This window comes from Myotis davidii, unplaced genomic scaffold (genome assembly GCF_000327345.1).
Source record: "Myotis davidii unplaced genomic scaffold, ASM32734v1 scaffold992, whole genome shotgun sequence".
Lineage (NCBI taxonomy): Eukaryota > Metazoa > Chordata > Mammalia > Chiroptera > Vespertilionidae > Myotis > Myotis davidii.
The window spans coordinates 164,001-176,530 of NW_006283543.1; the positions used below are offsets into that span (position 1 = coordinate 164,001).

The 12,530-nt window shown below is 52.7% G+C and overlaps 1 protein-coding gene across 1 annotated transcript in view; it reads right to left on the bottom strand.

Annotated features, from left to right (window-relative positions):
* The window catches only part of LMAN1L (lectin, mannose binding 1 like), a 10,360-nt gene extending 1,098 nt beyond the window's left edge, over positions 1-9,262 (bottom strand). Inside the window, 11 exon segments of the mRNA XM_015564450.1 lie at positions 2,208-2,326; positions 2,329-2,439; positions 2,733-2,936; positions 3,800-4,108; positions 4,296-4,454; positions 4,457-4,685; positions 5,719-5,817; positions 6,132-6,273; positions 6,322-6,478; positions 8,965-9,054; positions 9,057-9,262. Of these exon segments, the coding sequence (XP_015419936.1) occupies positions 2,208-2,326; positions 2,329-2,439; positions 2,733-2,936; positions 3,800-4,108; positions 4,296-4,454; positions 4,457-4,685; positions 5,719-5,817; positions 6,132-6,273; positions 6,322-6,478; positions 8,965-9,054; positions 9,057-9,231 (1,794 nt within the window). The 5' untranslated portion in view covers positions 9,232-9,262.
* Between the last annotated feature and the right edge of the window lie 3,268 nt (positions 9,263-12,530).

Genomic DNA, 12,530 nt, shown 5'->3' on the forward strand with positions numbered 1-12,530 from the left:
GGGAAAGAGCCAGGGGTATGGGGAAGAGCAGGCTTCTCTAAATGATCTTGGGCATAGCCAACTCCCATTTCTCTTCCAGTCATTGAGGGAGTTGGACCAAGTGGTCTCCAGAGCCTTGCTGGCACTGAGAGTCTGTGAGACTCTCCAGAGAGCAGACAGGGTAGAGAGGAGATGAGATGTGTCCTGTGTGCATGTGTGCATGCACACACAGATACAGACACAGGTTTGCCTTCCAGGGATCCAAGGAGTGAAGGATTAAGACAAGTCAGCCTGAGCTCAGAAGTATTGGGAGAAGAAGCTGAGCCTGGGTCTCATGGATGGAACCCCCATGGTTCCCCTTCCTTCCCCCTTATTGCTGGGCCCAAAGGCCAGCAGGAGGCGCAGGATCTGAGCCAGTTCTAAGATGATGCTTGATGCCCACAGGCAGGTAGAAGACCTGGGCTCTTGAAGCCACATGGGTTACTGCATCCCAGTGGGGAGAAGAAACCAAGGCAGAGGACTCATTACGCATTCTGGTCCCATCCAAGCTGCCTGACCATGTCTCATAATTCCCAGAGGCAGCACCTGGGTGGGGAACAGGCACCATTTATAGGGCCCCTTCTTGTGAGCTGTTCTTACCCCAAATCTCCTTTCTGGTTCCCAAGACAGCTTTAGCCAGTGAAGGATCTCCCTAAAGCTATCTGTCTCAACCCCAGGTTCCCTGGGCTCTGCCTTCCATCCCTAGTCCTCAGGAGATTTAGCTTTTTTCCCTCGTCCCTTCTTCCCACTCCCAGTCTAGAGAGCGGGGACAGGGATTGGGCTGCAGCCATAGCATCCAGCCTGAAGCCTCCCTCCTCCCTGGTATCAGGTAACCCCTTGTTCCCAGGGCTCTATGGGTAGCTCCAGAGACCTGTCCTAGAGTGGGATGCTGTGAGATGGGAGGGGGCAAAAGGAAGTCAGGGGCCTCCTACCATCATTAGGCCTGATCTTGGTTGTGCTTCCTCCAAGAACCCTATCAAAATGTCCTCTCTTTCCAGGAGCTCAGATTTACCATCCCTCCCTGGGGTGAGAATGTCCAGTGGGTGTTGGTGGAATGGGGCTTCTCTTTCCTCCATCCTCATAACCCCTCCTAGTCCTGTGCCCTTACCTCATCTCTTACAGGTCTTGGAGCAGAATCCACTGCTGTCCACAGAACAGGGTGCTGACCCTGGCAGAGTCCTGCAGGAAAGCAAGCCTCTTCTCTAGGGGCCAGGGCACAGCCCCTCTGCTCTCAGAGTCTACCTTTCTAGGGCACCGCAGCCCTCTTCCTTCTAGAGGCCTTACCAGATTACCTGACCCCCTCATTATGGACATATTGAATTTATCTGACCCCTGTCCATCTCAGCTCTTGGATTCCCCCTCCTCTCAAAACCCTCTCCCGAGTATGGTCCTACTCCCCTCCCCAGACAGTGGTCACTCCTGGGGTTTCTCATAACCCCTCCACTTTCTAGAAATGGTTCTGCCCCTGAAGGAGCAGAGGCCCAGTTCAGTCCTCTCCTCCCCACTTCCCCTGGGGCACAGTCCAAACTGTGGCCAGTGCCCGTCAACTCAAGCTCAATGCTTGAACCCCTGTCTTCCTGAGTGGCCTAGAGAGACTGCCTCTCCGGGTGGATAGGATCTGGCAGGAAGGGTCCTGGGCCTGGAAATACGATGAGAGAGGCCTAGCCTTGGAGTGTGGTGCCACCCAGCAGCCCAGCCTCAGTTGCTCTGGCCTGAGGACACAAGATTCAAACCTTGAGCTACCAGAGCCCAGCAAATCCCACAGGAATCACTGGCCTCTTCTGCCCAGTATCTAACATCTTGGCTGGTTCAACTCTCAAGCTTCAGGTTGGGAAGGCCATGGAGAGAAGCCAGGATGGCAGTGGAGATGAAACGAGGACTCTGGTTCTTCTGAGCATTAAGCAAGTCATATGTGAATCAAGTCACATGTGGAACTACATGCAAATTAGAACCCAGTCTACTTTTGTTACTTGTCTAAGGACCTACGTCCAAATACCTGGCATTTCCTCTCCCCAGTCCCAGCTGTGTGGCTCCTTGGGCATTTGCTTGTGACGTGTTACCCTCCTGCACAATCCCCTGCCTGGCAAGTCCATCCCATCCTGTGACCTGCAGCATTTCACCCGTGCCCTCCTTTCTCTCCAGATCTTGAAGGACAATAGTTCCCAAGTATAGTGCTTGCTCCTCTTTCAGGACACAGGGAGCCCCCTGGTGCCATGGGGCCCAGTGCCTAGGGAGCTCAGCTTCTTCAGGCCTGCATGGATGTTCCAGGGGCCACTCACCCAGGCTCCCTCAGGCCTGGCCTGACCTAGGGATCCTGCTGCTGCTTCCATTGCCTCTCAGCCTGGGCCAAGTGCTCAGAGAGACCCTGCAGGATCTTCTTGCGTCTGTTCAATGTCTCCTCCAGGTCAAAGATTCTTTCCCCTGGGGATTGGTGCAGAGCTGGGACAGCCAGACAGCTGGATGTGGCAATGGATCCTATCTATGGGGGCTTTTTGGAGAGGGGGACAGAAGGCATGGCTTCTGCCTCAAAAACTCCCCTGGAAAGATGTGTCTGGGTGGTGGGGTGGGAATAGGAGAGAGCATCTAGGCCCCAGGGACTGCTTAGACATAGCCTCCACCTCCCCGTTGGTTAAAGAACTCCTGGTTGGAAGGGAAGAGTATCCTATGATACCCAAATGGGCCCCTTCTCTACCTGCCTCTCCCTGGGCCCCTACCCTCTTCCTGGTCTTTGGAGTTCAGCTTTGGAATGATGTCTTCCCTGGTGCCCAGGGCCAACCTTGCCTGCAGCCCTTCCGGCTGCTCTGGGTGGTTAGGACCCCTTCTCTGTGCTCCCACAGCCTTCAGCCAGCCTCCAAGGCCCTTAAGGACAAGGCCTGGCTCTAGGTCACTTCTGATCCCAGCACTGCCCAGCACAACGCCTGGCCTGAGCAAAACTCAGAGAGCAGGTAGAGATAATGGTTGGAATAGCAGGTCTGATGGCACCATGACATGAGCAGTGCATCTCGGGAGGAAAGGAGGCCCTGAGCTGCCTCTCCCCCAGCCCTGCCCCCAATGTGGGCCCATGGCTGATATCACCTCTGGACCTTTCAGACTGAGGTCAGATAGGACAAGACCTCATGGTAATCTGGAAAAGGGGATAGAGAAGGGAAGGGAAGATCTTCCATCCCCAGCAGCCCACTCACTTAGTCCTCACCTCCCAGGCTCCATTATATTTCAGGCAGGCAAAAGATCTGTGTGACCTGAGGCAGCTCTGATCCTTGTCTGGCTTATTTCAGAAGAAACGTATGAGGGTCAGACAAGCAGATGGGTGGTCTGTGAGGGTCAACATCCCCCACCAGCCAGAGTTGGGCCCCAGTGAGTAGGAAAATTAGGCAATTCTGGACTAGAGCCGTGGAAGCAGACTGAGCAACACACTAAGGCCCCAGGGAACTACTGACAAAAGCAACCACATGGTGGCTACCTCCTCAATATGACTCTGACCATGTCACTCTCCTCGGAAACCTTTGATGACGCCCCAGTGCCCAGAGTCTAAAAACTGAAGTCTTGGCGTTCACGAACTCCCACTGTCTGATTGCACCAACTATGAGTCCCTCCATGGGCTCTCCATTATATCCTTTGCTCCATTTCCCTAAACATCCCTCATGGCTGTCCCTCTTCCACTTGCCCCACAGCTCCCAGCAAGGACCACTTATGGGGCCAACGCTGGATAAAAGCTTCTTTTGTTTTATTCTATTTGAGACTTTCAACAACTCTGCAAGGCAGGCAGGAGAGGACTTGTGACTTGCCCAGGTCACACAGTGAGGAAGTGGCAGGCAACACATCCAGTGCTCCTTAGAAGGTGTGCTCAGATGGTTCATTAGGCACATTCCTCTGTTTTCACCTGCCAGGGTTCTAGTGGCTGCTGAGACCCCAAAGAAACTTCCAGGAGCCAAAAGCAGGGGCCCCACATCAATGCAGACCAAATCCAGGTCTCTGGGAGTATTCAAGGACACCTGAGGGGCACAGAAGGGGGTGAGCACCTTACAGATGTGCCCCCCTTCTCTTTGCTTGTGGCAGGGAAAATTATCCCCAAATCTGAGTGTCTGGGTCCCATGGCCCCAAAGGAGGGCAGGCAGTCACAGGACTTGGTGTCAGAATGGCATGGAGCGGTTTGCACACCTGGTCTCATTTTAGCTCTCACAGGTATGTGCTTTGGGCCAGCTGGGATTCTGTGTAGGGAGGACGATCCATGTATGTGATGCCCATGTGTTCCAGGGGCCCTGCGTGGTGTCAGGCACAAATCAGTTGAGGCCACGAACAACAGATTACACAGTATCTCTGTATCTCTGAGCCTGTAACCTGCACACCCTGCATGTTTGTAGGACCTGCAAAAGCAAAAGAGGCCGTGTGTGAGTAGGATCGGCTCATGAGCAGGCTCTGCGCCCAGTAGGGGAGCTTGCTTGGAAGGGGTATGGCCAGTTCTGGAAGTTGTGGTAATGAGAGCCCAGCACCCAGCTGGCTCCATCTCTGTGGGGACTTAGAGTCCAGTAGGGCCATCCAGGACCCAAGGACTGGACAGTGGGGGTGGTCCCAGAGGCCATTCTTCCCAGGCCAGCAGTGCCACTTCCCCCACTGGATGACCTGCTGGGACATGTCCCTGTGGTCAAGCTTGAGTCTCCCTTGTATGTCTACTCCTTAGCACAAGAGGGAGAGGCAGGAGAACAAGCCCTGCCGGGCAGAGTACAGGGACTTGGAGTTCACAGAAGAGGTCAAAGTTCTTTCTGGGACTTTCCCAGGAGGACAGAGGCTGGACCCAACGTGGAGTTTTGCACTCAATCCCCCAGACCACCACCTCCTCCCACTGTCCCTCCCTCTTTCCCCTTTCCTTAAACCCCAAGTCCCTCCTTGCCTCTGGGTAGGGCTTCTCTTTCCTGTCCCTCTGCCAGGCTTGGACTGTAGCAGGACAGACAACATGAGATGTCTCCTAATGGACAAGGACAATACGACCAGCTTGCCTGTCCCGCAGGGCTGTGCAGCAGGTTCTGGGGAGTTAGGGGAGGGTGTTGAGCCTGAGAGGCCCTGAGTTTCTCTGTGCACAGACCACAGGTACTGCTCATAGCACAATGCCTGTCATTGCCACCTTCAGAGGAAGGTGACACAGAGCAGGGAGAAGCCAGCTCCAAGCAGCCACCTGCATATGCCTCCTAAGCTGTGACCATGAGCAAGTTACCTCACCTTTCCAAACTCCCACTTCCTCATCTTTAAAAGGAGAATAATAATCGAAACTACCTCATAACATTGTTATGAGGGTTAACTCAGACAATGAACGGTGCTGTGCCTAGCATACAGTAAGCTCTGCTCCATAAATGTCAGCAATTATTCAAATGGTTACGAGCTAAGGGACGTTTGCTGAGAGACACTGGCGAATTGGCCCAGCTGCTGAGGAGGCAGTGAGCTGGAGAGGGCGGGGAAGCACGTCTTCTGGAGAAAGGGAAGGGTGCCGACAGGCCGCTGGCACAGGGAGGAGGGTGTGGACCCTCCATCAACAAGTCTGTCCTCGAATCTCAGGTCAGCACACAGCTGTGTGACCCCAGGCCAGTCGCTTCACCTCCCTGGGCCTCAGTGTGTCCCCCTGTAATTGGGACGAACAGTCCCCACTTCCCAAGAATGTTGTGCATCAGATGAGATGACATGAGAGAAGACTCTCAGCACAGACCTCACCTGCATCATTTCACTATCCCCGCTGATCTGGAGCTGCTGGGTTGAATGAACGAAGGCTTCTCTGGGGTGGTTCCCAGGAAGAACAAGCAAACTCTGCTCCTGGGCCCAGAGGAGGCACAGCTGGGACTGAGTGGGAGGGAGTCCCAGGGAGGCACTACCTTTGAGCTATCAGCTCAGACGAGCAAGGAAAACATAGCCCTAGGAGGGGTGGGCTCCTTGTCAGAGGCTGGGGCAGGGGCACGAGCGGGCAGTGTGGATACAGCCCAGGAATGGGAGTAGGTGTCAGTCCAGACAGGCTTGCAGGGGATGTGCTCTTCACTGGTCAGCACATGGATGGCAGGGCTTTCCATGCGTTGACCAGTGGACACAAGGCGGAGGGTGTAGGTGTGGGCAGGCAGAAGACCATTGCTCACCTGGGTATCTTGGAATGAGGAGTCGAAGAGGATTCCAAGGCCATTCCTCAAGGCAGGCTCCACCAGCGCAGAGCTGACTTGGCCCCCGCTCTTGGCCCCTGGTGTACTACACAGTCCTTGGGTCCCCAGCTGCTCAACTCCCCTGTGGGACACTGGAACCGCAGGCTCACCGCTCACCTCCCTGACTCACCCTCTCTGCTGGGGGCCACTCACCAGGACCTGGGCTCCCTGGTGCCCTGGCCCAGTTACTCTCATCTGCATGTCCGCCTGCCAGCCAGAGAAGAGGACAGGGGCCCTGCTCTACACTGCACCACTTCAGTTCCATATGGATGGGGCCAGCGCACTTCCTCTGGATGGTGTCTGTGGACCAGGGCAAATCAGGGCCTGGGCCCCACCTTCCCTTCCTCCCCATTATTCTCTCTCATTGGCCTGGCTGGGCTCTGGGAGAAGGAAGCAGGTAACATCAAGGCTTGCCATTAAATACCAGGCTGACTGGTCAGACACAGGAATCCACTGAAGAAGTGGGCATTGGAGCCTAGCATAGGGGAGGGCAACGCATGCCACATCATGTAGAGCACTCTGCTTGCCTTCTCACTTGAGCCTCACCACAAGTCTGTTTTTATCAGACCACATTTTACAGATGAGAAAACCAAGGCTCAGAAAAGTTAAGAAATTAAGTGGATTGGAACTCAGCTCCATCTAACTCCAAAATACAAGCTTTTTCCACCAGGAGAGAGCTTTGTGTCTAACCCTTTCTGTTTCTCAGATGAGGAAACTAAGGCCCTATGAGGGAAAGGACATGTCTGAGACCATAGAACATAGGAGAGCACTTTGAGAGAATTAACCATGTGGAGGACTCCAGTGTTCCCAATGAGACTGGGGGTGGGGGGTGGGGGGGGAGGTTCCTGGTGGGGGAGTTTAAGGGAAAGACATAGAAGGTGAGGAAAGCATGAAAGCAAAGGTAGAATTAGCCTGCAAGATTGAGAAGGAAGGGGGAAGGATGGAGTGTATGTATGTGAGAATTATCATTGGTGGAGGTGAAGAGGACGAAGGAGCCCTATTTTGTAAAACAGAAGAAAGTGGAGAGAAACTGAGACAGGATTGGCTGGAACCAGGGAAAGGGAGGTCAGAGACCCTACCCCAGTTGGCTCCCCACCCCTCCATCCTGCTAGACTGGAACCTGGCCCAGGTCTCAGTCCCTGCCAGGACTTTCTAGAGATGCTATTCTAGCCTCTTAGCTTGGCAAAGGCCAGGGCAGGGGACAGGGAAGCTCAGAGGCTGCAAGGCCAGAAATCCTGGGGGCCCTTGGAAGCCACCACTGCCTCTGAAGTGACTTGCAGGAGGCAAGGATTGCTCACTGTCTACTACACTCATGCCTTGCACCGTATGTAGATTGTTCATGGAACTGTGAGCTCCTTGTGTCTGATACAGCCCTTTGTCTTGGAGCTGGGCACAGAGGGACACGGGGAGGGAGTCCAATAAAAAGATCAACGAATGAATAAATGGACAATGAGCATCCCTGGGTAATTTGCTCTTCCACATGGTCTGTGGCGCCCCAAACTTATCAAGGCCACCGCGGTAAATGTGGCACAGGCCCTGCCACCTGGCGCTGAGGCAGAGCCTGGCTGATGCTGTGAGAAACAGCCACCCCTTTGTTTGCCCCTTGGTGCCTCTGCGAGCAGGATGGGGCCAAGACCCCAAGATAGGAACTGTCATTTTTTTTTTAATATATTTTATTGAGTTTTTACAGAGAAGAAAGGAGAGAGATAGTTAGAAACATCGATGAGAGAGAAACATCGACCAGTTGCCTCCTGCACACTCCGCACTGGGGATGTGCCCACAACCCAGGTACATGCCCTTGACCGGAATCGAACCTGGGACCTTTCAGTCCATAGGCCGATGCTCTATCCACTGAGCCAAACCGGTTTCGGCAGGAACTGTCATCTTAAAGGGACATTTGTTCTGGTCTCGGGAATAGTGTCGTTTTTCAGAACTTAGATCTCATAGACACAGAAATACACAATGGATCTTCTTCTGTTTGCTTTGCCTGCTAGGAAGCTCTGAACCAGATTCATGGCCCAACTCTGAAGGGTATGCAGATCTTGGTATAACCTGGGCAGACCTATGTTTTGGTAACAAGCCATCTTCCTGAACTCATTTTATGTCTCAACCCTAATCACAAGCCTCATTCTTCTTGCTCACTCCTAGTTAAAACTCCTGTCTATTGCATAGGTCCTTGTCAGTCCTCAAAAATCTTATTGAACGTTAGGTAGAAGACAGATTTTTTGTAGTTCCGGGTTTGGAAGGCCCTGAACACAGACCTGTGGGTGAGATGTTCTCATACATGCCTCACCCAGCACACATGCAGGGTAGAGCTGGTGTCTCTGGCAAACCAGCCAGCCATGAAGAGCCCTCTTCCAGGCAGCCCCCTGGTTCTCCGGGACGGCCATAGGCCCAGCAGTGCGGAGCTAGGAGAGTAGAGGTTTGTGCTGATCCAAGTTGCCTTGTGTCTCTGTGTCTGGGACTCGGCATGTGAGCATGTGTGTGTGTGTTCATGGGATCAAGAGGGAGGGTTTAGGGGTGTGGAGGGTCATCAAAGAAAAGGCAGAAGGAGAGAGAAACCCTAAGGCACAGAAGGAAAGAGGCAGAGAGGAGAAACTGAGGCTGTGGATAGGGTTTGATGTAGTGGGTGGAACAGGAGACGAGTCTGGGAAGGGTCTGGGGTCCCTGGCACCGCCTGCCCCAGGCCTGGACTCATCTTGGGCAGAGGCTGGTATTGGCAGACCCACTCCTCACCAAGTCACAGCCACCCCTAGAGGTCAGCTGCTTCAGCGTGCTGAGGAATCCTGAGCATGGCTGGTCCCCATCCCATCCTTCACTCCATGAGGGCTCCAGAATGGTAAGCCAGCCACAGACAATGCTAGCCTTTGAAGCTGAGATTGTACTCAAACTTTCACTGAGGAGGATGGTACCCCTCAGGGCTGTGGGGGGTCAGGGGCAGGAGGAAGAGAAGGCAGAACAAGGGATCAGGGCCACTGACCACAGGTACTGTAAAAAGATCTGGTGTCACCAAACCAGTTTGGCTCAGTGGATAGAGCATCAGCCTGCAGACTGAAGGGTCCTGGGTTCGATTCCGGTCAAGGGCATGTACCTGGGTTGTGGGCACATCCCCAGTAGGAGGTGTGCAGGAGGCAGCTGGTCGATATTTCTCTATCATCGATGTTTCTAACTCTCTATCCCTTTCCCTTCCTCTCTGTAAAAAAATCAATAAAATATATTTTAGAAAAAAGAAAAGAAAGAAAACTCAAAAAAAAAAAAAAAAAGATCTGGTGTCTGGGCCCAGGGTGGGTCCCTACCTGGGAGGCCACGGAGGGGACCCAGGGGTGGGCAGGTGGGAAGGAGCTGGGTACTGGCTGTTGGTACTCCACTCTCCCTCCCTCCCCACGGACATTCTGTTCCTTCTGGGCCTGATCTCAGGCCCTGGCCCTCCCTCACTTGGCCGGCCTGAGCTCTGCCCCTGCTCCTAGATCAGGCCATCTTCCCACCTTCCCTCAGCTCCCCCATCTGAGGGACCTCAGAGATCACAGGGACAAGCTCACCCTTCAGTAGCCCTGGTCTCTCCTCTTTGCTCAGGAAGGGCCTCCACATGCTGCCTGCTGTCTCTGTCCTGCAGGTGGATGTCCTGACTGTGGCCAGCATCCACCCCATCCTTCCCTGTCCTGCTCTCTTCATTGTCATGCTCAGCTCTCTACCAGATTCCCAAAGGCTCATGCCTCCAAGCAGCCTGGTTTTCTCAACAAATAAACTACATGAAAATAGAAAGAGACAAACAAATGCAATATGTAAACCTTGTTTGAAGCCTAATTTTAACCAACTAAAGGGGGGTGGAGGAGTGAATGAGACAATTGGGGAGATTTGGACGATGGATATTGGATTAAATTAAGAAATTATTGTTAAATATTTTGAAGTAAGAATATTGTTGTTATATTTTTAAAATGTCTTTCTTTTGGAGAAATGTACCAAAGCTTTCTGAAGGAATCAATATAGTGTCTAGGATCTGCTTCCAAATACCCCAGACCATGGGTGTGTGGATGGCACAGCATGTGACCTTGAATCGATAACTCTTCAGGTTGGATGGTAGGTTCATTATATTCTTCCCTTGACTTTTCTGTTTGATAATTTCCATAATAAGCACATTTAAAAAAGTAAGTAATCTTGTACGTCAAGTATTTTTATCCAGATAAATGTTGGTTTTCCAGAGTGGCTCTTTTCCCGAGAATTCTGGATAGCTGAGGTTTACTATAGTTTGTAAGTTCTTGGTAGGATTCAGTTACTGAAGCTCTGAGCTTAATTAAAATCAAGGCTGTAAATGGAAAAATGTAGGACATGCTAAAAGCCATACTTCAATCCTCAGCCACCTTCACTCGCTTTCTCCTGCACCTTCGCAGCCAGGCTGTGGAAAGCTTGGGCCCCACCCAGGTCCTGCTTCTTCACCTCCCAGCTGATCTTCCCAGCTGCTGCCCCTACTGCCCATTGGGTAAAAACTGATCCAGCAAGGCCTGGCAGTGGGCCCTGTTCTCTGTGCCTAGCGGATACTTCTGAACCCAGTCTCTGCAATGTGAAATGCTATGGATATCCGTCTCCCACGCCCACCCCTCCCAAAGCTCCCTGCTGCCCCCCAGCTTCCTGGCTGCCCCGGAGCTCCTTTGCCACTGCTCTGCCTCCTCAGCCCTTCCATTGGGCATCTCTCCTCACTCACCACATGCTCCCTGGCAAGCTTGTCCATGCCCATGGTTTCAAGCACTACAGCTGTGCCATGATCCTCAAATCTCCACTTTCAGCTCATCTTCTCCTGGAGCCTCAGGCCGAATAAATGTCCAACTCTGCAGGGGACAACTCTGCTTGGATGCCCCCAGACCTCCAGGTGACATGTCCAAACCAAACTCCTCTTCTCCACCCCTCAGCCCATCCTCTTCTGTGGCTGGGGTCTCATGGGTGGCACTCTCATCTTATGGAGCCAGAGACTGGAACCCCGCAGATCCCTTCTGCTTCCTCCTCTCATCACCCATCAGCAAGCTCTTCCCCCTCTCATCACCCATCAGCAAGCTCTTCCCCTCTCCCACTACTGTTCCCGAGTCTCTCCAAGCCTCGGTTCCTTACTTGTAAAATGAATAATAGTATCTCCAAGAGTTGTTCGGAGGGTTACATGAGGTAATACACCTACCTATTGTGCTTAGAACAGGGCCTGACAGACAGCTGTGTTCCTCTTCCTCTCCACCTCCTACTGGCTCCCCCAGCCCAGGACACCACCAATCACCTGCCTGGCTGACTGCAACCTCCCCACTTGTCTCCCTGTCTCCACTTGGTACATAACCCCCAAGGCCAGATGGTAGTCAGAAGGATATTTCTAAAATACAGATCTGACCATGTCATTCCTCTGTCCTAAACCCTTTATTGCTCCTGGTCATCTCTGCATGAAGCTAAACTCCTTGTGGGGCCTGCAAAACCAGGTGGGTCTGGGCCATTTTCTCTTCAGCCTTACTTGCTCCCAAACCACACCCCTGGCACCTCTGCCCCAGCCACACTTAAGCACCTCACCACCTTTGCTAGGCAATGCCGTCTTTACCAGACACTTGCTCTGTCCCTGCTTGTCCTCCAAGTGTCTGAGAAGCTGCTCCCCACCTCCCCCTCCCCCTGTCTCACGGGCTTGTTGTGGGTTGTTGGAAACCCCTACCAGATTCTGGGCACTGAGTCTTGAGTGGGGTCTCCACCTGTCCTTGAGCTCCTGGAGGGAGCAGCGTCTTGCTCATCTGTGAGCCAGTGGCCAGCACAGAGCAGAGGGTGAAGGGGGAAAACAAAAAACTATAAACCAAGTGAGAGAAAGGGGAGACTAAAGGAAGCTCACATGCCAACAGGTAGAAAGAATAGGAACATCCAGCTGCCTGGGCCTGCATTCCCTCAGGGCCCCATCAGCTGGACCCTTTCTCTTACTCCCAATTGCGTTGTTGGATGCCTGCCTGGCCCCTCTCACGACTGGCACCATTTCATTTCTGAACCAAGCCAGGTTGGAGCAGCTAGTGAGAACCCATTGTCAAAATCCCCTAGCCCAGTGATGGCGAACCTATGACACTCGTGTCAGAGGTGACACGAGAACTCATTTTTTTGGTTGATTTTTCTTTGTTAAATGGCATTTAAATATATAAAATAAATATCAAAAATGTAAATCTTTGTTTTACTATGGTTGCAAATATAAAAAAATTTCTATGCGACACAGCACCACAGTTAAGTTAGGGTTTTTCAAAATGCTGACACGCCGAGCTCAAAAGGTTTGCCATCACTGCCCTAGACCACAGTACCAACGACTATAAACCACAATTCCTCACCCACTCTTGCCCCAGC